Here is a 25,957-nt window from a genome sequence, read left to right as displayed (position 1 = left end):
ATGAACAGGTAGTTGTCTTGAAAGATCTACAATGCCTCGAGTCACTGTAGGCTCAGCTATAGATAGGGCACAATGGAAGGAAACATTAAGTAGGAGATACGTACTAGCTGAAAATAGGTTTTAGTCTTGTTAGTAAATTGTTTTCGACCTATTGCTTTTCCAGGAGTATTTTGAACTTGTAATAGATTTATATGGCAGGAAAAACTTAAGAAACTTTTATTATAATTTATTTGTTACTACTGCTATTTATTTGTATATTTACATTTAAGATTAATTCTTCACTTCTATTTTTATTTTGGCATGATGATGACATGAGTTGAACTTAAATAGATAAATATGATGAATGGAGATTCATATAGTAGTGTTGTAGAAAGGCTCTTTTAGCTTTGTAATCACAAGACTTAGATTTCTTAAAAGTCATTTCTGGGATGTAATTATAAGATGCTCATATTATTCGTCCATTTTAAATTTTACTTTTAACAATGTTAAACTAAAGGTTTTCCTTGCATGATTGGAAAGTTATTGATCCATGGGGAGAATCGTAAAGAACATTATTAATGACCTCTTTATTTGTTTCATCAGCTATTTATAGAACCAATGCCTAACAGTAGGGTGATTCTCTTCCATGGAGTATTATTTTGTAAGATAACGTAATTTTTATCCTTCTTGTCTTCTGTAATCATATTTGTTTCACACCTATATTTTTCTATTCGATGTGCTCTTGCGTCATGCCGCCTCCTCTGTGATTCTCATTTCCTGGTGATATGTCCCCCATGTCAAGTACTGTCTCTGCATCCTACTTCTTGGTCTAATTAACTCAAGGTGTGGTGGATTAATCAGGCACCTAAACCAGAACCTCCTGCTGAGAAGGTCCCCAAGAAGTCTGCTGCAAAGGCTGGTGAAAAGAAAGGCAAGGAAGTTCATACTAATGAAGAGCCTCTAGATCCAGTAGCAGAAAAACTTCGCCAGCAAAGGTTAGGATCTTACATGCCTCATATGGAGTAGTTTTGATTGAGAAATAGAGGATTATAGTTAATAAGTTGAACTAAGATAATACAATGTGGCTATTGACATCAGGAGATATTCAAATTCTTTCATATTTCTCTTTACAGGCTTGTAGAAGAAGCTGATTATAAGTCCACGGCTGAATTGTTTGCCAAGAAAGGTGGTGATGACAAGACCCTAGAAAATTTTATCCCAAAAAGCGAGAGTGACTTCTTGGAATATGCTGAGCTGATCTCTCATAAGCTGCGACCATTTGAGGTTTGGCAAATTTAATCTTTTCAGTTCTTTTCTAATATCTTAGTTGTCGGGGTTAACTTGACTGGGCATTAAATGCTTGTCTGCCATTTTTTTAGAAAAGCTACCACTACATTGGGTTGCTCAAGGCTGTTATGAGATTGTCGATGACCTCGTTGAAAGGGCAAGATGCTAAAGACATTGGTTCTTCTATTACTGCATTTGCAAATGAGAAGATTAAAGCAGAAAAAGAAGCCACTGCGAGTAAAAAGAAGACAGGTAGCGCTGTGCTTGCTTTCTTTCTATGATAATTGTGTCATCTATTGGTAGGGTTTGTGACTTTTTTCCGTACAGGTGCAAAGAAGAAGCAGCTACATGTTGATAAGGCAGATGATGATGCAGTGGTAAATGCATATGATGGTTATGATGATTATGATTTCATGTGAAGAGGGGGAAACTTAGCAAAGACAGGCATGTTAGGCCGGTTTTTTCACCTTTCTAGCTACATCAGTCTGGAGATCTTTTGAATCTACTAGTGACAACTACGAGGAAGATCTTGGGGCCCTGTTACCTCCCTATTCTGGAGTCTTATTGAGTGTGTCATATCTTTTTCTTTTTATTCCGTCGGGTCAAATAAGAAAGTATCCTTTGTTTTGTTTACATTTTGTGGTCAGTTACTGGTTGGAGATCCATTGGTAAATGATTTGTCGGTTGATCTGTGTTCTCTTGTATGATTCAGATCTCAGATTTTGGACCTATAGATTTCATGTAACTGTCTTATTCAAAACTATTTGATCCTTTCTTTTCATATGATTTCTCCTTGATGCTGACCATTTGCCAATGTGTCTATAAATTACAGTTAGTAATTGTTAAAATTGTTGCGGAAATCAAACACAGTGACTTGAGATTGGATGCAACTTTGTTCGAATTGTCGATATGTAATTCTACTTGGATTGCCAAATTCAGCCTTTGCGTGAGGGCATGGACCTCAGGCAACTCTTATTCATCTCAGTACTTAATTCTCTTTACTGTGGCTTTGTTTTTTGAGAATTTTACCTCATTAGCTAATTGCAACACATTCAAAAAATTTAACTCTATTTTTAGAGGTTCGATGCAAGACGTTATAATTATAAATAATAAATAAGCAGCAGGCATTATGAATTGAAGTTGCGATAGTTTGTTTTTCTTCAGATTTGGCTCCCCATAATATTCTTTTGGTTTCTCCGGACTCCTTATTGGAAATTCGGATGGCTCATTGTAGGCCCTTTGGAGTGATATTTTCAGTGCTGATTTTCTCCATACTCGTTGTAGCCTTGTAGGCCTCATTCGAGGCGATTCTCTCAATATTGATTTTCTCCATATCTATAGCTCAAATAGGAGACGTTTTGGTCAGGGTGTGATAGTTTCACCACTGAAGTTGCAGTAGTTTGTTTTTATTCAGATTTGCTTTTCATAATATTCTTTTGGTTTCTCCGGACTCCGTATTGGAGATTCGATTGGCTCATTGTAGGCCCGTTTGGAGTGATGTTTCCGGCACTGATTTTCTCCATACTCATTGTAGGCCCATTTGAGGCGATGCTCCCGATATTGATTTTCTCCAGAGCTCAAATAGAAGACGTTTTGGTCAGGGTGTGACAGTTTCACCATGGCATCGTTATAATGTCCGCTTTGAAAAACACCTAACCGTTATAATGCCCTTAACTGTTATAATGCTCACTTTTAAAAACACCTAATCGTTGTAATGTCCCTAACCGTTATAACGCCCGCTTTGAAAAATACCTACTATTTAAAGAAAATCATGTTGTTTTTCTTTAGAAAATTTTTCTTTTAAATGATTAAATTACAAAAATGTCTGGAAGACAAAAAGAAAAAAACAAGTTGAAATATTTTAAATTTGGTGGCCCAATTCAAATCAGGAGGAAGAAAAACCCAAAACCCCGCACTCTTCAGCTGAGTAGCAGCGATGGAAACTGATGAAAACCAGCGGATTCTTCCATTTCAGCTTCAGTTCGACAAACCCATTGCTTCTCAGGTCCGCTTGTATTCACTTATGTACTGTAAACTTGCTTAAATGATGATTGTTTTCAAATTTGTTCTTGGTGTATGTATTTTGCAGATTAAAATTGCTGAATGGAATCCAGAAAAAGATTTACTTGCTATGGTTACAGAAGACTCCAAGGTTCTACTTCATCGTTTCAATTGGCAAAGGCTCTGGACTGTTACTCCCGGTACCCTTTTTTTACTTTCATCCCTCAACATGCGATGCCAGAGCTCGTAAAATTTGTTAAGATTATTTTTCTCCTAGGAATGGTTGAATAATACTTATTTTCTGACATCTGTACTTATGGTTGGCTGATGTACTAGTTGAACTTCGTGCAAACTGACCATATAGAAGTTTTTTTGTTTGTTTGTGTGAATTGTTTCTGTAGTAAGTAAAATTCAGTAATAGATGTTTTATCGTTTGGCTGTTTGGATGATTTTCTTGTGAAAGGTAGGGACTGATTTGATATATTCCTCATAAGAGATGAAAATTAGACTGCTATCATAATCTAGAAAATTGATCCTATTCCATGTTCAATTCAACACGTTTGGTCCTTTTTCAGTGTCAAAGATGTTAATTTGCAACATCAATCTCCTAATCTTAGTTCTCCACTAATGGAATATCTATCTTTTAGGAAAGAACATAACTTCCATATGTTGGCGTCCTGATGGGAAAGCAATTGCAGTTGGGCTTGAAGATGGGACCATCTCCTTGCATGATGTAGAAGTGAGTTTGATCATATAAACGATGCTTTTCTTAGTGCATGTAGTTGTTGGTTTAAGTATGTCATGAATCTGTTTAAGCAAAATATGATAGTTGCAGGATCAAAGATATTTACCGTTCCATGATCTTATAAATTCCTTGGATTATTTCATTTCTTACTCATAAAAACAAAGAAGTAAGTTATGCCATGAGGTAGCAAATAATTATTTGAAAATAAATCACTTGATAAGATAAATTTATCCAATGGTTTTCAAACTTCTCTTGCTCGGTCTAAGTTGTTGCCATTTTCCATCTGCAATATTTGCATCCTTGTCACTATTTGCTAGATACCTACACCTGCTGTCTTCCCTGAAAGAAGTTGTACTACCATACTTTGGAATTTGTAATGCAGAAGATACTTCTTCTCCTTTTAGAAAACTTATAGATTGTTCTTTCCCTGTAAACCTTTTAAAAGCTTTTAGTGAAGGTACACCACTATAAGTGTTCATTAAACATATCTTATAAGATATTGCATCTTGCAATGATGTGTTAAAAACATATTTGAGGATCTTATATATGTAACTTCAATGTGCATTACTTGTTTTGTATTCTACAGAATGAATACAGCACTAGTTATCTCTTGAGCATTATATTTGATGAAGAGCCTGAATCTACTTTGTTTATTTAGCTGCAAATTAGAGAAAAAACCCACTACGGTGACACTGAGTAATTTGCTAAAATTATTTTTTTTCAAGAGCTTGGTGGATTTCATTAGGATTAGGTTGAGTGAGAAGAATTCCATTTTGTTGGCTTGAGCCTTTAAGTTAAGATTTGTCCCTGTCAATTAGAATATTATTGGTTCATTCTCCTGTGTGTTTTCTGTACATACTGTTTTCTCATTAGTCGTTCCCTTGCAGAATGGAAAGCTGCTGCGAAACATAAAATCCCACTCGGCTGATGTTGTGTGTCTCCATTGGGAGGAGGATGGGAAGAAGGTTTTACTTTTTGTTCAAACTTCTGACAGACTACTTTTCCATGGTTAATAGTAGTGCAAGTTTATTCAAGTTTAATGCAAGTTATTTATCATGCAAGGATTAAACATCAGCCAGTTGAGGTCTGACTTCATTTGGGCTTTCATTTGTGAACTAAACTGCACTATTTCAATTACATTGAGTAAAGGAAAATAGTTCCTTATGTGAAAATATTTTGAAAATTAAAGCCAAACTGCCCTCTCTTTCTTGTGTTGAGAAAATCCATTTCTACCACAGCAGCCAGTTAACATCCATTTTTTAAATCTAAAAGTGAAAAGTCATTTAGCATCCACCTGCAGATTCAGTTTATGCTCCATGATGAAGCCATTCTTGATTTGTTTTAATCTCTTATTAACTCAAAGAAGCTTAAAGAGTTGTTAAGCCTTCTTGCTGGGTTGAACTTCCGCTAGTTGTATCTCTAGTTCCAAGATCAAACGAATTGTCTCATACTGTTAGTGTGCAGTATTTTTCTGTTGGAACTGCATGTTTTGATCTTTGTTATCTCTGTTAAGGTGTCGTAGCAAATTTTACGGTGTAAGAGATGACTTGCAGGGAGTTGCTGCCTTATGTAGAGCCTGAAACTTTATGCTATGATACTTATTAGTTCGGAGGGTTCTGGATATGTTTTGGGTGCTTTGCTTTCTGTGCCTTCTTAAATCTTAATACTTTTGTTTCACCTTTCCTGACCTTGTAACTCTTATCTCCTGGAATTTAGGACATGAACAGTAATACCTCCAGTTATGAAGATCGAACTTCACGGTTCTTTCCTCCTCCCCCTAGAGTTCCTAAGATGCCTGGACTTGTACCTGGGGATAGTGGCTTCATGGATGATGGAGAGGATTCTTTCCAGGAGCTATCAAATTCTTCACATCAAAGATATAACATTTTATGTAGCGGGGACAAGGATGGAAGTATCTGCTTCAATATCTTTGGCATATTTCCAATAGGGACAATTGTAAGTTGTTTGTCTTCATTAAAGATGTTTTGGTTTGTTTTTTTAAATATATCTGTTTTCATTTCACATGTCTCTTTGACTAATTGTCTGATATTTATTTCTATTATGTGGATTACTTGGACTTACTCGCTAGAATATACACAACCTTGTTGTCTCCAGTTCACTCTCAAGCAGCAATGTTGCTAGCCGACTTCTGAATGCTTCCATTTGTAAGGTATGTTTACTTTGTTGTCAACGGTCTTATGATATCTTATTAGTCCAAAGGTTGAAGTATTTATGTCTTGTTCAACGATGCATTCTGCTATATCCTGCTTATTCACATCAATATTTTCTTTTAGTTTCCATTTCAAATAATTTCGTTGGAATTGATACCTGGAAGGTCACAGAACAGTCTCAAACATCACAAAACAATAGTGATAAAAGTAGTAATAGTAATTTAAAAAGAAAAATAGTGATAAAGATAAAAGATGCTTATGCAGAATCAGCTTTTGTTGCTCAAAAGATTTAGTGTAAGTGTGTAACACATTCCAAAAAATGACGACACCTTTAGAAATCAGGTATTGGCACTTTTCATGTGACTTGTCAGGTGAATTTTTTTGCATAGATTGTGCCAAATTCATGCCTAATCCCTATTCATTGTTCTCACTATGTATGATGTCATTGAAGGTGGCCTTGTCTAAAGATCTTTGCCATTTAGTAGTTTTGTGCAATGGGGAGCTGATCACAGATGAGGTTGATCAAGGTGAAGGACATCATGGGTTACTTGGCTTTCACTGCTTAGTCCTCAATACTTCAATATTTTCCAAAAGGTAATTGTAAAGCGAAACTTTATGAATTTTCATCTCCTGTTTTAAGATGTGAAAATTCTCTATTTTGCAGCAACCAGCAATTGTTGTTTCTGAGACAATCGTCATAGATGATGATTATAGAGATGATTTGAATTTTACTTGCATCGACTTTATGGGAAATTAAAAATGAAGGACTTGAATATTGGAGATAGAAGTGCTGGAAAAAATTGTTTCAAGAATTAAAATAAATAGAACAAAAAGGGAAATTTGACAGGGTAGAATGTAGCATATATGTGACACGTGTTTTTGAGGGTACGATGTGCTTAGATTTTCTACGAGTGGCTCAGTGTGTCACTGCTGAAAGGGATATTAGGCGTCATTAATTTGTACAAGGAGCATAGGCTGCCAGTTCAGTGAGATTAGGCAGAAAAAGTAGTCCGACACAAAAGAGAGATTAGGGAGAAAAGTAAAATCAATTTAGAGAGCGCCTTGAGCTAATAAGTTTTGATAGGTATGACCCATGAAGTTAAAGGGTATCTGAGAGGTACATATATAGAAGTTGGTTGATTGGAGGGAAGCTACTTGGAAGAAGAGGGACACTCTCCAGAAAGAATGGGCTTTGCTATAACAGTTAGAATTTGTTTCTCTTTCAGTCTTTCATTAAGGCTTCATAGATGTTAGTCGGATGGGTCTTTTTGATATTAGTATGGGTACTCATACGGCATTCATGAATGAGACTTGTATTTTTGTTAAAGCCAAAGATAGCCAAGTACTTTTGTTTTGATTATCTTGATTTGATTTAATAATAGAAATCCTTAAAGAAGAAAAAATATAAGTAGTTAATTTAGAATTTCCTGTCCTTGGAGAGAAGCAAAAACAAAGAGAATTTAGCGGAGGCAAAAGAACTAGGTGATTCTTCCCATCTATCTAGCCTTGGTGGACAGAGTTATCTGAACCTTTTGCTGGTGGTAGGTGGCGGTATCCCGTGGAATCAGTTGAGGTGCATGAAAGCTGACCTGGACACCACAGTCATAAAAAAAACAAGAAAGAGAAATTGTATGAGAGTAATATATAGTTATTGTATGTACTGAGTATTGGTTGCGAATAGTATGTCGTTGGTTCGCTTGATGGAAGTTGAAGGCATCGGATGCCGTTCATGTGCTGCTCATCCATTGGGGCGTGATAACGCTTGTTGGGGTGATGTTGATAGTCATCAAAACATTATTACTTTCCGGGACTTGGCTACATTTGGCGCATTGACCTTTCCAACATGGAGTTAGAATATTCAGACATGCTTGGAGGCTTATGGGTCTCTGTCAAGAGGAAGCAACGTTGTGGATTTGATGGGCTACTTTGACATGGCTTAGGATTTAAATTCTTTAGTGGTCGAACATACCTACACTCACCTTGCTAAGTAGGTCAAGATAGGATGGTGTAGGGCCTGAAAGGACATGCCTCTGTTCTATGACTCCTGACTCCCAGCAGAGTAGTTTACATCAACAACATACCTAGTGAAATTCCACAAGTGGGGTGTGGGAGGGTAGAGTGCACGAAGACCTTACCACTATCTCTTGGAGAGTAGTTTACATAAGTATAGTAATATGAAGACTGGAGAATATATCCCAGGTTTGGTTTGATCCCTTCATTTTAAATAATGGACTTTTCCCAACATTTTTTCTCACAGTAGTGCTCCAAAAGTTTCTTGGGTTTCCTGGAAATGAGATTGAGTGCCTTATATTTTCTCTCACCAATTGCTGGTCCTTGTTGGATAAGAGGACTTAGCTCCTTCAGGTCGGGCTTTCAGTTGAGGATTTTCTGTGGATCTACTCCTTTTTACATTAAGATGAAAAGTGTCCTTTTGGTGGAGCCAGTTGCATGTATAAATATGAAGCAGCCGAATCTTATCCTTATTTAGCAGAGGATGTTGGAAGGGTTGGGCAAAGCACTTAATATGGAGCTATAGTGTGTTGCCATGAAGGTGTGCAAATTTATCAGGCAAATTCAGGCTTAGCACCTGCAAACTCTTTATTACTGTGATTTGCATTTGACCATTCATAATCACAATTGCAATATATGTTTTCATGCTAACAAAGATTCTTACAATCATACTTGGATACAGACATGGTTTTGATTTTCCCTTAAACTGCTTGAATTGTGTTCTATTGATTCGAGTTTATTTGGCATGTATGTTAACTGCTGTAACCAACCAACCTCAGGAAAACTGAACTTCATCAGGTTGCCCAACAGGCTTCCAACATTGAAGATCTGAGTGAAGTCATCCGGACATCACTATCAGTCATGTCTAAAATATGGTCCGATGCTATGCATACATTTCACGAGAAGTTCAATGCTGTATCCACATTGATCGTTGACCATGGTAATGCTCAAAATCCAAAACTCAACCTTAATGGTTTCCTTCTCTTCTGCCTTGATGTTAAACTTCTGTTTTCCATTTTTCGCCTAGGACTTGACTCTACTCCTCAGGATGAGTTTCTAAGCCTTTTAGGTGGCGCCAGAGCCAGTCCTCCGCTTCATCAGTTTTTAGAAAATTCTCTTGGTGAGGCGGTATGACCTCTTCCACAGGAGCATTTAATTAAGGAGAGGAATTACTGGTTTAATTTTTTAATTTGTTAACTACTATTGCCAGGGTCTGAAGCGGGTAGCAAAGGCAGTTAATGGTGCGGGGAAAGAGCTTCAGTTAATTGTTCTTGATCATCTCCAGGTGTCCTTGACTTTTTCTCTGTTTTAAATTTGTAAAACAAAGATAATTTTTTTCATGGTGCCAGAACTGCACAAAATTGTCATTTATCCTAAGACAAGGCTGTCTCCGATCTATAATATTTCATAGAATACTTTTCAGATGATACTCATTCTAAAAGTGCCTTATAGTCACATAGAGTATCACATGTTTAACCAGTTTACAAGGTTAACCAACTCTTATTGGCCTAGTAGATGTTTGATTGCCTGTTTTTTCCCTCGGGATACAGCTCAAAATCTGAATGCAGAACTGTTCTTAGTTTTACTATAGTTGACTTTCTTTAAAAATAAAATCTGGTTGTCCGTTATTTTGAGTTAAAGGTTAACCATAGTGTAGTTATTTGATGTGCTTGCCACTTTTTTATGAAAAAAATGTTGTTGATTTTAATGGGTAAATTTTAAAATGGTTACTGGTTGTGTAAGAAGATGAGGTTCTTTTGCTCTTTTCTTTTTTTGATGACCGTGGTGTCCAGGCCAACTTTTGGTGCACCTCGACTAATTCCACGGGATACCTGTCAGCACCAAGGCTAGGACAGATGGGAAGGAGGACTTAGTTTTTTTGTCTCTCCTGGGATTTGAACCTGAGACCTCATGGCTATCAACCACTTCATTAACCACTAGGCCACACCCTTGGGTGCTTGCTCTTTTTCTTTTTCTTTTTCAAAGCACTAATTCTACTTGTATTTAGAGGAATTTCTATAACTGATATGAAGTAAATGGAAATCTATCTCCATTTACTCAACTTAGTAATTGATGGTGGTTGGTGATAATATTGAAATTATCACACTTGAGTACTCCTACTTTCTTAGTAATATTTACTTTTGTCAAGTTCTTTGATGCTTTGAGACCTTAGCTTCTGTTTCCAGCCTGCTGCAGAAATTATTGGATTCAGAATTGGAGAATTGAGAGGGCTTTCAAAATGGCGTGCACGCTATAAAGGTATCGGCCTGGACGAGAAGTTGATGGATAATGCTACAGAAAGGGCTGGCATGTTACTCGTACAGGTTGAACGTTTTATGAGGGTTTTAGCTTCTGTTGTACAGCAGGTAAATTTTTATTTGTGTACGACTCGTTGTACAATTTTCTCCTATATCTTTTGTGCTAAAAACCAGTTCTGATTTATTTCTGCCAGTAAGGGACTATATATTTGGTCTTTATATTTCTGAGTTGGCTTTACAAGATATTTAGGAGAAATATTTTCTTTTTAGCTTGGAATGTTTGTTACTTTATTCGAAAAGAAATAGCAAAGAAATATGAAATGCTAATTTTCCTATTCTAGATTTCAATCTTAATGATCTCCTTCCACGTGAATTTTCATGATAGTATATTGACAGAGCTAGGCTTTTTTTTTTTTACCTACTTCATAGAAGTGCTAACGAATGCTTGTTATACATTTTATATTTTTGCATCCCTGGTTTTAAGGTAAATATGTTTAGGTGCCTGCCGTTTACTCGTGATTGAGAATAATAGTGCTACTTAAACTAGGAAGTATGTCCCTCAACCCAAAGCAGCAATGAATAAAAAGAATTTCAAGTAAGCATAATATGTGCTACTTGCACTTTCTGGTGAATGTGATAATTTTGACCTTTTATGACCGTATATCCGTCTTAGCATCCTCGACTGTGACACTCATCTTGAGGGTGTGCTGGACTTTAACAGCCCAACATTCACTCCCATATAACATTGTTGGTCTGATTATCATGGTGGTTCTAATTAGTCTTGTTTTCAGTTTTCAAATTTTTTCAGCTGGCTTCTGAAATCTGTGAAGATTCTAATGGCTGAACCAAGTGATCAGCTACCATTTAATAGGTTTAACTTTCATGCCTTCTTTATTTTCTCCACCAGTATCAATTTTTTTATCAACTTACAAATGGTATCCGTTGGTTTTAATGCTAAATGGTCTTCCTCTGTGCTTCTTTGTTTTGACAGTGAACTTGTTATTATATTCTTGAAATTCCTGTATGATCAAGATCCTGTAAGGCAGTTACTGGAGCTTTCTGAGCTAGATAGCTGTGTCGAAGTAGACCTGTAAGTTGTACTCCAGCCAAAATAAGTTTGTGTACGAGACAAGTTATTATGTTTTATTCTCCAGTCATTACTATGTTTATGTTATTTTAAGGTTTGACCTTTAGTAAGGTAGTATAGTAGAAGAAACACTTTACTATGTTCATTACCTCTTTCAATTTTTCTTTTCCTTGCCTGTGGGGGCTGAGGAAAAAAAACTAAAGCCTCACTGCAAATTTTTCGTTTTTCCTAAGGCGAAGTTGCTTAAACTCATTACTATAAATATAGGTTGTTGGCTCCTTTTCCATGATTATTGACTGAAAAAAAAGGTCAAGGCACTTGAAAAAGGACTGGCAGTTATGGTCTATGAGAAGTAGGAGAGCATGGAAAGAGGAGTCATGGGGGCTGAAGAAGTTTCAGAATGGTCCAAATGTCACAGATTGGATCAAGACCCTTCTTAAGTAACATTGACTGCTGAAAGTTCTTGAACTGGATTAAATATGAAAAGAAGTTTACAAATATTGAATGTGTGAAAATGTTTCTTTTTTGTTTTTGTGTTTTGTTCTATTTTGCAACTGAATCAAATCCAAAATGGTATATATTTGGCTTCTCTACTTCTTTTATGTTGAGAACTTGTAAGTTCCATGATAAGTTTGATGCAGCTGTACTTAATATGACGATGTGGTCAATAGAGCTTGTTGGAATAACCAGGATCCTGTTTTATCACTCTTAGAAATGTCAATTATCTTAAGCGTCAAACAGTCCGAATTTGATTATTCGTAGGATTTGGCTAGCCCAAATTTCATGTTAAATTATTCCAATACTCCAAACTCTTGCAGCTGAAATTTTAATTTTGGGGATTCATTTGAAGATCACTGCTTAGTTAGCAATATTAACTTTTTTGTGTGTGGATGATTTGGAAGCTGTTATGGTTATAAAATAAATAGAAGGCTATTATACTCTCTTGAACTAACTCCAGAATCAGAATAAACTAGTTTCACCTACTTTTGTTTCGCATTATTATTGTGCAAGAGCCTATTCTTCTCTTGTATCAATGTTGTAATTCTAAAATTTATGTTCTTTCCGAATTAGGGAAACGATGGAAAGAATTAAACAACTAGCACATTTTGGAGGGTTTTCAGATCTAGAATATTTGAAAAGGACGCTTTCACAAGAATTTCAACAAATGGAGGCTTGGTACATCTTTTCCTTATTTATTTTCTTTCCTAGATTTGTGCATAATCTTTGTTAGAATATTCTATGTGTGGTAGTGATGGCTGGATCCCGACTGCACGTGAGGCTTGGACCATATTTTTTTTAAAAATTATTTGTTACTTTTCCTGTTCAAATATTGGCTGTATGGGCATGCAGTGGATATTGTTTAGCTGGATTTTGATACTCCTATAGTGCCAACAGACCAAGAATTTGGGAAGAATTAGTGGATGCTCTTGTGTGTATACATCCCAGATTCATGTTTTTTTTGTTGTTGCATTCTTAGTAGTTGCTTGTTGTCCGGTATCCGTGTTTACTGTTTAGATATCATGTGCCTAACTGTTGGTCCAAACACATGGGAATTCAGTTTTAATTGTAATTGTAATATGACAGTAGTTAACGTCTTATTACTAAAGTTTTGAAAGCTTGACATAACCCCTTGAAGGCATTTCTTGTTTGGCATGACTAAATAAACTCAAATCTTGTGTTGTTTCCTTCATCTGTGGTTCAATTGGTTAATCTGATATCTGAATTGCAGTTTCAAAGATGCTTTTGAGATGCCATTTTCTACTATTTCGGAAAAACTACTTTGTGAGGATCTGCTGCCACTTTTTCCATTTGCATCCTCTTCAAAACTAAAGCCTTACAAGGTTCCTGCATCAGTGTCCTACTATGAGGTACGTGTTCAATCATAATCTATGAATAACCTTGTCGAGTAAGCCACTCCTATTTGATCTTCCTAAGATTTTTTTTTTCTTTTATGGTTTTTGTTTTCACTATTTGGTGTAATTAGGTTATTTGGTATTAAAAACTAAGTTCTCAAAAGAAAAAAAAGCAATTTGAATGGAATAGTTATGAACATAATTTGTTCCCGTGCTGTGTATAATAATGAATCATGAAACTTTTTTTAGAGCTTCAAAATGACCTCATCAAGATCTGGCCATGTGGTGGTGGTCCACAAAGTCTAAAAAAATATATATTCACAAAATTATGGTGATCGTTGTCTAATTCTTGGTAGAAGTTCTGAAAGCTTATTTTCGCTGTAGCTTAAACTTAAATTGCATTAGTTATACCTGATTATTCTTGGAGTTGTTGAGAGTCGGTAATCTATAATGGATGAGAATTGAGACATAACCTTATGATCCCTTTCCATTCGTTCAGGACATGTTGCATGATGCTTCAGATAGTGAGATACATCAACATACGCTCACTAGCTACATATCCTTCAAATTACCAGATGATTTTCTTTCAGTCACAAACTGCATAGGTATTGTCAGGGGCCTTGCACGTGATTTGAGCAAAGTGGACAGTATACGTGATCCTATAGAAGCGGCCCTCTTATGTATTCCTGATGGATATCACTGTATTGATCTCTCGCTTTATAAAGTAAGTGGAAAATTCCCACCTGATGTTAATTTTCTATAACCTACAACTTTCTAACCCTTCAACTGCTATTTAACATTTCATCATTCAAAGCAGGAGGGTCAAATTGTTTTACTATTAAACGAAACTGCAACCACTTCTGAGAGCTCTGGAAATGCTTTCATGATGATTCTACAAGCTGGTGACCTTTCATTTGTATCTCTTTCAAGATCTACCGCCCCCAATTCTTGGAAGCTTCACGAACTTCAGGTATATGACATCATTACTCTACCAGTAAATAATCTGCGTAAATTTCTCTTGGAAATTCTGTATCCAATGGCATGCATTCTAGTTTGTTATGTTGGATGGATTGTCCATTGCGTCACTGAGTTTGAAATAGATGAAGGTGTATATACACGTGCTACATGGTTTGTTATTCTGAAGTCAGAACGTCAGAAACTAATTGACCTTTTTATCTACATGATATCTAGGATTCTGCTATATACCTGCAACTGGAGAGTGAAAAGGTTCGAAGCATTCCTCATTCTGTGGTCTCTCCCTTGGCAGTTAGTGGTGAGTGGTTATATTTGTACTTTTTTGGGTTCCAACTGTTGTTAGTATCTATAGGAATAGAGGCTAACACATTCATGAGAACTAACCAAGAACCTAAAATGTTTAATCGCTTGATACCAAAAATGAATACATCTGAACACCATTGTTCCTACTCATTTGAAGGCCGAAACACCTATTTCTTTGTCGATTAGAACTTCAGTTTCAAGCTAAGCTAAGCTAATGGTATTTAGAGAATCTAAAATCTTTATCTCCCCGTCACCCCCGGGATAGCTAATAGAGCCACTGTGAATTTGAAATGCACTTAAAACTAGAATCCCGTAATGACAGATGGAATTTCATCCAGATACACATGATATTGTTGTTAACAGTTCTCTTGTAATATGGATGACTAATGCTAGACACTTACCAAGTGATTTGACATTTTCAATATGATTTTCTCTATCAGCATCAAGAGGTGTAGCTTGTGTTTTTGCTGCAAGAAAGCGTGCTTTGGTTTACATCTTGGACGAAGATGAAGATGAAGTTTCTGATACAGAGTGACAGTACCTTGCTGTTCGCTGGGTCTTTTGCAGGATCTATCAATTTTGGGCAGATAAGCCAGTGTCTATCCCTTTTTACTAAATTGTAGACTCTTTGTACACTTCTAGTTAATAGTTATTAGTTGGATGATGTTAAAGCTGATGAATCAACAAAATTCTACTTCACATTGAAAAATGAAAATATATTTAATTTGAATTGCATGAAACAATAATTCCGTTCCTATTTGTCTGAAAAAAGAAAATTCAAACCTTCACAAAGAAAGTATCATTGGTCTCATTGTTTTGTTTGTAGATTTATCATACCCTTCCACAACAAAAAGGTCAATATACCACCACATGTTTCTCAACTAATCATAAAACATTTTGTACTGTGACAAGCTAATTGGATCGGAAATTTTATGACTCAAACATATCCTCAAATATTTAAAGTAATAAGAAACAAGATTATTCATTCAATATAACAAATTTTTGAAGGTTTACCACATCACATTTTGATGATATGTTCACAACAAATGTTTCTATAAGACAAATATTATGTTTTCTTTTGATAAACTCATTACAACAAAACACTAAAAATTACAGCATCAGTCAAACATAACTCATCAAAACATACTTGCTACAATCTTGAGTTAGCACAAGGCAAATGAAGTCACTTCCTTCAGTCCCTAGTAGTAGAAATCAGGTCTAAACCATGGGAATTTCCTTTCAGCTAGAGCTATGAAAACTGCTCCAGTCTTTGAACTGCATAAATATGCTGAGAGAACTATCATAAGCTTATGTTATTCTGTTTATGGAGAGAGAGCAATCTCCATGGACAGGCATAACTGTACATTATAAGAGGCTCCTAGCTTCAGATTGAGCCCAACCCAGCACCAGATGCATATGGATTGTCAAACCAAATTCCAAGAGCGATAATATGCTTCTTAGAGGAAAGCCCTTACACATCATATCCAAGTGGTTGCTAAAGGGAAAATCAAATCTAAGAGTCATCCAGTTCAGTAATTTGTGCTCTTCTTTCTGCAGCTTTCTTCCTGATGAAAATGCCCCATCTCAAGGCAGCTTTGAGTTTGAGCCACCCTACAACAGCCTTACCTGAAGAACGTGTACGTTCCTCATCAAAACCAAAATTAGAAGACATGTTGGGCATGTATGCTGATCCATACTGGTAATTCTCTTCTGCAACACTAGAAGACGCATGACCCTGACCCATGCTGAACATACGTAGCAGATGTTGCATGTCTTCATTTTCGAGCATCTCATGACTTTTCATACGTATCTCTTCCTCTGTTAAGAAGTCCTCAGCTCCCTTATAAGGATTAGGCGTGCTAGCAGCAAAATAGCTAGACATTGATGGCTGTGGTGGGCGAAGGGCCAGCATGCTATCACTCCCATGCGGCTGAGCTTGTTGTGACGTGCCGAGCAAATGGTTCTGAGGAAACGAAGCACCATTTAACTGCATGTTGCCATTTAGATTCATGTTCTGAGGCTGCATAGTGTATCTGCCACTGAGGCTATCATTATACCCTGGTAACAGAAAGATATCTCATTTAAAGTTACAAATAAGAAGAACTTATAACAATCCAACAAACAAATGAGGTCATAGTATAATTGGTCAACTGCTCACTAAACAGGTAATTGCAGGTTTTTAGCCTTAAACTAGGTATCCTTCACGTCATGCAAAGTAGTAAAGAATGCAGGTTGAGAGACCTACTTCTGTGCAAAACAATTTGCCAAGATATACATTACTTTATTTACAGAAATATCAAAAAGATTTGGAAAAACGACCTTGCTGGTATCGAATTCAAGAACAAAAGGAACATGTCATAGTATATCCAACGCATGATGCTGACAGACACTGCTTGTGTTTATGCTTTTTTCACTTAGGAAACTTTTCTTTCTTGTTAAGACACTATTTTAGTGAGGAATTATATTCCAATCAACAAGAAATCACACCAAGAAGCCAAAACTGCAAAAAGAGGAGTGAGCAGAATCCAACACAGTTCATGAAGAATGTATCTTTGTGAAGAATTCTTGTTCCAATCACCCAGAAACCGTCCCAAACAGCAGTAAAAGCAGAGGGGGCAAAATTCACACTTTAGCAGGAACATATCTTAGGCACCAAGACATATTTATACCTCCCATGTTCAGTCCTGAATTCATAGAAGGCTGCTCTGATGATATTGAAGCTGGAAGACTTGGTAGATTAGTTTGTTGATCAAAAGAGATTGTATGGTTCTGAGAGCCAATTGTAGGATCATTTTGAGACGAAACTGCGGCTTTATTCTGGCCCAGGCTTAGGAGAGATTTTCCATCATACTCAACAACTTGCATCCAGTTGTCATACGCCTTCTTAACTAAAGTATCCACATATATCTGCAAATTTTGTTTGATGTTTGCTTAATAACTTCATCATAAACTCGGGAAAAAAAGAACTAACATCCAAAAAAGGTCAATTTATGCAAATGATAGCAACTCTCACAACTCCATTGACCACTATTATGTGAAGTATCGAAATGTCATAGGGACAAAGGAGAAAGTGCAAACCGCATCTAACTAGTGTGGCAATTCTAGCAGTATCAAATAAAATTAGTTGTAAATATTGTTTGGATATGGTCAAAAGGGTTGAATATTCTATATATACAAAGCAACTCGAAGGGTACAACATTGCCTTTGGAAATTTCATTGTAATCAATTTTTACAGAATCAGCAGTTTGTATCCTTCTAACTATTGCCTAAAAAGGTAGAAAAAGAACAGAGAAGCTGAATCAAAGGCATTACATTGCTTCAGCAACTAATTTCTGGATAATATCCCATAAGAACTTGGCAGATCATATCTCTAAGTTACAAACAGCTAAATTTCTAAGAAAAAGTTTTTTCGAACTGTAGCAAGCAGGAAAGTTTGTTCTGAGGGACTTTTGTTAGTAAAATCTCTTCTAGATGTGATCTGGGAGGAGACAAACATGAAAACGAATGTGTTTTGCTTCTTGAAGAGTAGTGACTTCACAAAACGCCACAGATAGGAGAAAAAAAAGCTCTTGGTAATCCATTGTAAAAGATGGTATGGTAAGCATGGGAAACCACAGCCCCAATTACAGTGCATGTCTTCCTTCTTCATTTTCCCTTAAGCATGTCTAGATGAATCCACATTACCAAATTATACAAAAGAGAGAAAATAATTACAGATTACAAACCTTCTGATTGTCTGAAAGAGAATCCATTGAATGATACTGTCCGCCAGAGATTAAACCACATAATTCATAGATATTATTAAAAACAACACCGACATTTCTCATATCATCAGGATAGTAGACATATAGCTTCCCACTTAGTACACAGGTTTTTGCATGGTCCACAAGAGCATCCCACATCTTATTTGACATTCCACTTCCCAGGACCTGAGATAACAAGATGAGAAACAAAAAACTAATCATATAGTTACAACTAACAATTATAGTTCTTTTTCTCCAACATGTCAAGTTTGAAATTTTACATTTCGGAGCCTCTGCGAGTCTCTCACAACAAGACGCAGAAAGTCTTCCACTTTATGTATGCCAGCTTTATTTAGCCTCTTGTGGAAGGATCCATCTTTCCCTATCTTTTCCAATCTCCAAACTTCATCATCTAATGCAGGTGGATAATGTTTCTTGTACACTGCAAGGAAACAAGATTGGAGTTACTACAAACCTCAACAAACATAATTGTCATTTCTATACAAAAGACACATTATATGGGCTTACATTCTCCTCTATGATCCTTGACAGTGAAGGCATCTGTTTTTGCCTCACGAATGCGGATTCCCTCACAGCAACCTGATGCTACCTTTAAGCCTAGCCTGAACTTTCTGCTTCTGATCCAGCTGGAGTTGTCAGTAAATGTCAACTCGCCAAGGGTGCCAACACCTTCCTTCAATATCACTTGCAATTCTCCAGTAAGGAGAGGCCTCTTGCCTTCACGCTCCTTCACGATATGAGACTCAAATTCTTCTTGAGTCCAGCCATCATCATCCTCATTGTTAAAATCTCCTTCAAGCACAACAACATCTAACTTAACCAAGGACTCGGGACCTGATGTTACAACATGGTTTGTATTTCCATCAATCAAGACAATATGTATTGCGGAACCCTGCTCTCCTTCTACTTTTCCTCCAGTGAAGAGAGGTAGTGACAGTTTGGACCGAAACTGAAGCTGCAAATTTCTCCCATCAGGTCCTTCAATTCTTTTTGGCGAAACCCTGCATGGTTATCACAAAATTCAATCCCGGAACAGGGTGAACATTCAATTATAGAAAATGGAGTACAGGAACAGCTCAAGCAAGCATAGGCATAGATTGATCTTTGATGCAAAATTGAATTAGGGGTCACATCCTCACACTGCACTTCATAGTCATGCTAATGTTTGGCATATTAGGTCAATTCTTTGATCAGTATCCAATTAGTATTGGGAAAATCAATCTGCTCTAGCACTGAAATGAACTAGAAGTCAGAATGATTCATACAAACCGCTGAAGCAGAAGGATATTCCCTGTGGCGAAGGTTTAATACCATGGAACTTATATAATAAGAAGCATATCAAACAAAATAAATAGTCAATTACAATCTGATAGACACATAGGACCATGTCCATGTAAATGGTTTTAGTAGTCTGTGGTTTATGTTAGCAAAACTCTTTTTCAAAACTCTAAAAGCATTATTAAGATTTAGTTCTTTCCTAAATTGACTTCCTGCATCTGTAACTACTTTCACTAATCTACCCTTGACTCTGGCTGCAGCAAGTGGTCAAACCCTCCCACACTCCCATTAATCATAGGGATTGACTGCTGTAAGAAATATTGACCTTACCTAAATCTAAATATATAATTGCACAAGACTAGCGAAACCTCCCCTCAAGTGTTTCTGACATCTACAATTCATATCCCACTCTAATTCAGTTAAACACATTGACCAGTTCACAATTGGATATACCAAATGACTCTGATGAGTTATGGGATATTTCCCATACATGCAAACATCCTGACAAAATATGGGAATCAGATTTGTGCTCTGAAAGGTTTGAGTGATGATATGTGAAACCATACCTTGCATTAAGTTTAGCAGGTCCAAGTTTAGCCAAAGCACGCTCCACTTCTTCACTAACCTGGTAAACAAAAATGGACATTCATAAATAAGTAAGCAAAAGCCACTATAGAAGAAACCTTGTACAAATAAAACACGAATGGACATGTTTGCATAGTCTAGTCATCCCAATCACATAAAATATTAGCATTCGATGGGCTGGTGACAAGCCCATCGAATCCAAATGTTTCAAGTAAATGTACATAAGCATTAATATCTTAGCTCTTACAGCTAAAAGTTGAATAAAGCCATGGTAACACGCAAAAGTCTTTTTACTACCAACTCAAATACATTTTGAGTCCAAGAGAAGAACTGCTAAAAGGTCATCTGGAGCGCAGACATGCTTAAAATATGTTGTTCACATCAAAAATAAAGACAGAAGTAAATTTCTGCACTCAGTAAGCTCTTGACAGGAAAATTTAAAGCTACTTATCTCCAGAAACTATGCATATAAGCAGGATACGGAGACAGCTCTCGCTGGTGAGAGAGAGGGAGGGGGGAGGGGTTTCTCAGTGTAACTGCTACAATGATCAAAACACAAATAGTTTAAAAAAATATTTTAGCATATAAAATAAATGGTATTACACAAAACAATGACATATCCATTTCAAATATCTGGCAGTGGCTTTACTTGGCCTGTATGACTACAAAGCTTGCAGTTACGATTATTTCATTGTATTCCCTCAGAAGTAAAATATCTGTCATGCTGAGTCTTCTGGAAATATGTATCATGCCATAGTAGTTATGTAATTGAAAACCAAACTTTCACAAGTTACCATGGAGTGGTTGGTTGGTTAAATGAAATTTCACATATGTAATGCCCAATGAATAGGATGAGAGTTCTAAAGGGGCCTAATAATCTTACAACTCTTCGAAGAATTGGCTCCAGTGATGAGCAGAGTTTTTGCAGACTGTCCACCTTTAGCGCTTCAACAATGACACTGCAGTAACCATGTACTTTTCAATAAGGGTGCAACAGTTAACATGAACAGTGCACAGAAAGATGAGTAAAGTTATAACAGGCACTGAATTTCAGCTTCTCTAAGAAAATATAAGACATCCAGGTCACATGATGTCAGGTCAGATGATACCACAACAAACAATCAACAGAAATAAAAACCTCTGAAATGAAAAGCTTTTTCTGATCACTTGCTAAGAGAAAAAGAAAAGGGTAGAGTGGACCATCAATCTATCACTTAGACACTCAGAGAAAGCTACAAGTGTTTGCAGGATTACAAACACCTGGTAATGACTTCCCTTAGAAATCTCAAGTATGTCCCCTGCAGGATGCCGAGACAACTTCCCCTCTGAATGGTGATTGAGAATATGAAATGTGGATAATCTTATTGGCAACTAACAGTGAAGATCCCATTTAAAAGTTGATCTAGTGGACCACTTTCTGTCCTGTGGGGCTGTGACAGGGGCAGTCATGTAACGTTATTCATTGTAAGTTATTTGCAACATGATCAAAATCCTTCAACTTACCTCCTCAAATGACACAAATCTTAAAAAGGAATCATGAATTAACCACTATAAATCTCTTCTCATTCAGTGCCATAACTGATCAAATAGTAGATTGTTTGTAGTTATGACAAAGCACAAGACTCAATTTTCTCACATAAACCAAAACAAAGAGCAAGCTAGTTATCAAGCCAGATTCAATCAAAAAACTTCCTTCACTTGCAGTCAACACGAAACAACCAGAAAATAAAGCTTCCCACTCTCTTCTCTCCAAGGATCTTGATAATAATACCTCATTCCTCACACATAATTCATCAAGATCACATTTTTCTTACTAAAAATTTTAATTCACCACCACCCCAACAAAACAGAATCACCATTCTCCCCTTTCCACAATAATTCTTGCAATACCCAAACTCTACAATTTCTTCAAACCAACAAATATTCCCAGCAAAACCTTACATAATAACCAATTATTCAAACAAACCAACTGCATTGTTCAGTACTAAAATTTGCTACAATACAAAACAAGACCAAAAAAAAAAATACCCCTTCACAAAAAGTCTAAAAAAAAACATTTTTTTAAAAATCAAATTACCTTGCAAGAGCAGGTCTTTTCCTATCAGGTTGACCTTCCTCACTACTACTTGGATCCAAAACACGTTTCTCCATATACCTTGTCTGCATTTTCTTTGACTATTAAAACACTCCTCTTGTTCAAATTTTCAGATCTGATCTAAAGTTTCTTTCTTTTTCTTTGTTTGATTATTCAACAGTCTGTTTCGTATAGTGAGACTCAAAAGTTTCTTCTTTTTTTCAGTGGATAGAAGAAAGTGAGAAAAAGGAGCGAAAAAAGGGGAAAGCGGGAAAAAAATTGAAAGAAAAAAGAAGATGAAGAGATGTTTCTGGGAAAGTTCATGGAACTATCATTCTATGAAATGTTTCTATTTTGATGGCTTCCTCTTTTTTTCCTTTTTGTCTTTGTACACTGAATCTATATCTATATCTATATCTATACTATTCTATATATATATCTCCACGCGCACCTTTTTATTCACGCACATAAACTAATATAAACTAAGGTTGTATTAATTCTAAACTCATTTTTTCGATAATTTTATATATATTTTGGTTTACGTGATATATTTTATGACTCCAAGTAATTAAGGAAGACATTTGAATGTCATGTAAGTTAAAAAGGCGTATAAAATTATATAAAAAGAAAAAATTTAAAAGATTAATATGGCTTTAATTTAGTTAATGTACGGTTTTTAGATTTTAATCACAGTTATGTCCTAATTTTTTAAGAATAATTGGAGCAATTTATGCATTAAGGGTAGTGCATTGGTCCACCATCTAAACTGATGAAATGAAACTAGAAATAATAATAAATAATTGTCGATATATGATATTATTATATCTAATCTCATTTTTTACCTTGAACAAATGTTGTTGACCTAGTGGTCAATTAATTAGAGTTAGTGTGTCTAATATAATAAAGTAGTACAGTGATAATATTAAATTTAAAGCAAGGCTTGAGCTAGGTTAGGAAGTATCGACAAATAGTGAAATATTTGGTTGTCCATCGTGATAAATACAGATCCTTTTATTCTAAATTTTAGATGTTTAAAAAAATTAAAAAAAAACATACAAGATTTTAGATTAAGAAGAAAATACTTCATTTTTAATAAAAGATACATTTTAAATTATAATACAATCTGATAGAAATAGAATATATGCATATCTTATTATTACGTGAATAAAAAAGAAAAAGGGGTAATGAGTAAGAAAAAAGGAGAAAGTATGCACATGGTTAAGCAGTGGTAATGTATTAAGTATAATTAATTAAGGAGTGGACGGCGGTAAGGGTTGATCGTGGTCGTTGGTTTAATGACTAAACAGACAATTAGTCATAATTATAGGATCCCACCCACGTGATTTACCTTTTTAATTATTGCATTTTATTTTCTGTATTAAAGATTCCTTTTCTCCTCATACACTATAGTCTATATATTCCAATTGGTGTCAAAAAAAAATAAAAAAAATGTGACGTGGAATATATACATACAGTAGTTTGCAATTATTAGTTAGTTATATTATTACAGTTAGCTTAAGCAGCCTGGCAGCAGTTGCCAATCCCACGCGCAATTATTAGTCGATTATTGAACTCAGATTAAATTTGAATTTATATTTAAGAAAATTACAAGAGATTCATTTTATGACATAATCTATAAATATGTTTTTTAATTTTAGTTACTTTTTTCATTTAATTATTTCATTTTTAGTCCGTCTAGAAAAGATGACTCATTTTCTTTTTAGTCTGCTTCAAAAAGAATGACTCATTTTATTTTTTGGAAGCACGTTAACTTTAACTTTACACGTGACATGTTTGATATCACAATGTTAAAGGGTAGTTTGGTACATTTGACATAGCTGTAATTTAAAACAACAAGATTAGGAAGTTTTGTTTTTGTTAAACTCTGTTTCAAGTCAAACTAGATCATTCTGTTTTAATCGGAGAAAATAATATTTATGATTTTCAACTTTAATTATGCACAAATAAATATTTAAACTCGTATCAAATTAAACAAACAGACACATTGACATTACATGACAATTTCAATCTTACATATATTTATGTCAACATAACTTATTTTATTTTATATATAAAATTTAAATATCTATACGTGTAAACTCATAATTGAAGGTTGCAGTTGTGAGATAAAAACTAAGTTAAAAAATATAGTTATGTACTATTTTTCTTCCACTTCCCTTATTTAAAAATATTAAATAAATAATTGTTGCTACACATGTTTCCTACTGAAAAATAAGCTTTTGGTCTCCTCAAATTTTCCAGTTCCACGTAAAGACAATTTTACTTCATCATTAAGCTTGCCATAATTATTTTGTTCATATCTCCTGTTTAATTTGTGTAACACTCTTAGATGCAGATTTTGCTAAAAGATACATAATTAATGCGATTAATGTTTCTTCTGATTTCTCTCATTCATTTTTTTAAAAAAAATAGTATTATACTAAATTGATGAGTGCATTATTATTAATCTAAGATATAAATTTGATGAGTTCGACAGTTATGTTTTTATTATTCAGAATTGTTAAAATTTTAATATGAAATTTAAATTTTTAACCTCACATAGAGAGCTGCATCTAGTCATCATCACATTATATGATACTTTGAGTATGGATTCACACATCTATATTTTAATATTTTATTAAAAAAACTTAACACTAATATATATGATTTCAGAAGGGAAGCATGGGTTCATGTGAACATCCTGGAGCCTTGGATGTCAATTTGTTAAACTCTAGCTACATACTTGTAAGAGGAGTCCGGAGCCTAAAGGGTATAAAATGTTAATAAAATTTCCAAAATGGTATATGAATATTTATTTTAACCAAAAGGGCAAAATCGCTGGAAGGGCAGCGACTTTGCTTGCCGGAAAAAGTAAAATCGCTGCCTTGGCAGCGATTTCTAAAATATATTTTTTTAATAATTTTTTAATAAATCGCTCCCTAAGGAGCGATTTTCTTAATTTTTTATTTGAAATTAAAAAAAATTAAAAAAATAGGAGCAAATCGCTGCAAGTGCAGCGATTTGTCTCCAATTTTCTTTTATATTTTTTAAAATCAATTTTTTAGAAAAATTTTGATTGCTACTTATTTTAAAAAATTATAAAAAAAATATTATTTTGGAATAAGTAGTAGAAAAATTTAAAATTAAAATTTCTTTAAAAAATTTAAAATTTAATTTTAAAAATTGTAAAAAAAAAAATTAAAAAAATTGATTGGAAAAATAAAAATAAAAATTAAAAAAATTGATTGGAAAAAATTGAAAAAAATTTGGAGACAAACTAAGAGCAAATCGCTGCAAGGGCAGCGATTTGTCTCCAATTTTTTTTTTATTTTTTCCAATCCATTTTTTTATTTTTCCAACCAATTTTTTTAATTTTTTTTTTTTTACAATTTTTAAAATTAAATTTTAAATTTTTTAAAGAAATTTTAATTTTAAATTTTTCTACTACTTATTCCAAAATAATTTTTTTTTTATAATTTTTTAAAATAAGTAGCAATCAAAATTTTTCTAAAAAATTGATTTAAAAAAATATAAAAGAAAATTGGAGACAAATCGCTGCACTTGCAGCGATTTGCTCCTATTTTTTT

At 34.9% G+C, this 25,957-nt stretch overlaps 3 protein-coding genes across 4 annotated transcripts in view; 2 read left to right on the top strand and 1 right to left on the bottom strand.

Annotated features, from left to right (window-relative positions):
* Window positions 1-2,069, top strand: part of LOC107011613 (eukaryotic translation initiation factor 3 subunit J-like) — a 6,917-nt gene extending 4,848 nt beyond the window's left edge. Inside the window, exons 4-7 of the mRNA XM_015211194.2 lie at window positions 841-974; window positions 1,113-1,263; window positions 1,359-1,518; window positions 1,594-2,069. Coding sequence (XP_015066680.2) covers window positions 841-974; window positions 1,113-1,263; window positions 1,359-1,518; window positions 1,594-1,685 — 537 coding nt within the window. The 3' untranslated portion in view covers window positions 1,686-2,069. The remainder of the gene's footprint in view (window positions 1-840; window positions 975-1,112; window positions 1,264-1,358; window positions 1,519-1,593) is intronic.
* A 1,050-nt stretch (window positions 2,070-3,119) lies between these two features.
* On the top strand, window positions 3,120-15,415 carry LOC107011184 (anaphase-promoting complex subunit 4). Of its 2 annotated transcripts, XM_015210574.2 has the most exons (19): window positions 3,121-3,271; window positions 3,356-3,467; window positions 3,915-4,006; window positions 4,900-4,977; window positions 5,729-5,968; window positions 6,102-6,182; window positions 6,635-6,777; window positions 8,973-9,133; window positions 9,221-9,321; window positions 9,404-9,478; window positions 10,380-10,559; window positions 11,243-11,322; window positions 11,443-11,541; window positions 12,610-12,714; window positions 13,268-13,406; window positions 13,891-14,115; window positions 14,209-14,361; window positions 14,583-14,664; window positions 15,110-15,415. In XM_015210574.2, exons 1-19 carry the CDS (start codon window positions 3,203-3,205, stop codon window positions 15,202-15,204), a joined length of 2,310 nt encoding a protein of 769 aa, XP_015066060.1. In that variant the 5' UTR covers window positions 3,121-3,202; the 3' UTR covers window positions 15,205-15,415. The 2 variants fall into 2 exon arrangements, with proteins under 2 accessions (XP_027770063.1, XP_015066060.1); XM_027914262.1 differs by having other exon boundaries at window positions 3,120-3,271; window positions 8,973-9,321.
* A 217-nt stretch (window positions 15,416-15,632) lies between these two features.
* Window positions 15,633-22,770, bottom strand: LOC107011185 (calmodulin-binding protein 60 B-like). The gene is made up of 8 exons (XM_015210575.2): window positions 22,374-22,770; window positions 21,180-21,255; window positions 20,278-20,336; window positions 18,941-19,434; window positions 18,694-18,854; window positions 18,395-18,598; window positions 17,339-17,576; window positions 15,633-16,727 (listed from the first exon to the last, which is right to left on the bottom strand). Exons 1-8 carry the CDS (start codon window positions 22,460-22,462, stop codon window positions 16,183-16,185), a joined length of 1,866 nt encoding a protein of 621 aa, XP_015066061.1. The 5' UTR covers window positions 22,463-22,770; the 3' UTR covers window positions 15,633-16,182.
* Between the last annotated feature and the right edge of the window lie 3,187 nt (window positions 22,771-25,957).

The sequence above is a fragment of the Solanum pennellii genome, chromosome 2 (assembly GCF_001406875.1).
Source record: "Solanum pennellii chromosome 2, SPENNV200".
In the NCBI taxonomy this organism is placed as follows: Eukaryota; Viridiplantae; Streptophyta; class Magnoliopsida; order Solanales; family Solanaceae; genus Solanum; species Solanum pennellii.
The sequence above is the reverse complement of the archived record's forward strand: the minus strand, read 5'-3'. Positions and strand labels throughout refer to the sequence as shown.

Excerpts from the sequence above, each read along its gene's own strand:
- LOC107011184 (XM_027914262.1), top strand. The coding sequence starts at position 3,203 with ATGGAAACTGATGAAAACCAGCGGATTCTTCCATTTCAGCTTCAGTTC. Across the intron at positions 12,715-13,267 it reads TTTCAACAAATGGAGGCTTG|TTTCAAAGATGCTTTTGAGA; the intron begins GTACATCTTTTC and ends TCTGAATTGCAG. Across the intron at positions 14,665-15,109 it reads CTCTCCCTTGGCAGTTAGTG|CATCAAGAGGTGTAGCTTGT; the intron begins GTGAGTGGTTAT and ends TTTCTCTATCAG.
- LOC107011185 (XM_015210575.2), bottom strand. The coding sequence starts at position 22,462 with ATGCAGACAAGGTATATGGAGAAACGTGTTTTGGATCCAAGTAGTAGT. Across the intron at positions 19,435-20,277 it reads CCTGCTAAACTTAATGCAAG|GGTTTCGCCAAAAAGAATTG; the intron begins GTATGGTTTCAC and ends ATAACCATGCAG. Across the intron at positions 17,577-18,394 it reads CTCTTTCAGACAATCAGAAG|ATATATGTGGATACTTTAGT; the intron begins GTTTGTAATCTG and ends CAAAATTTGCAG.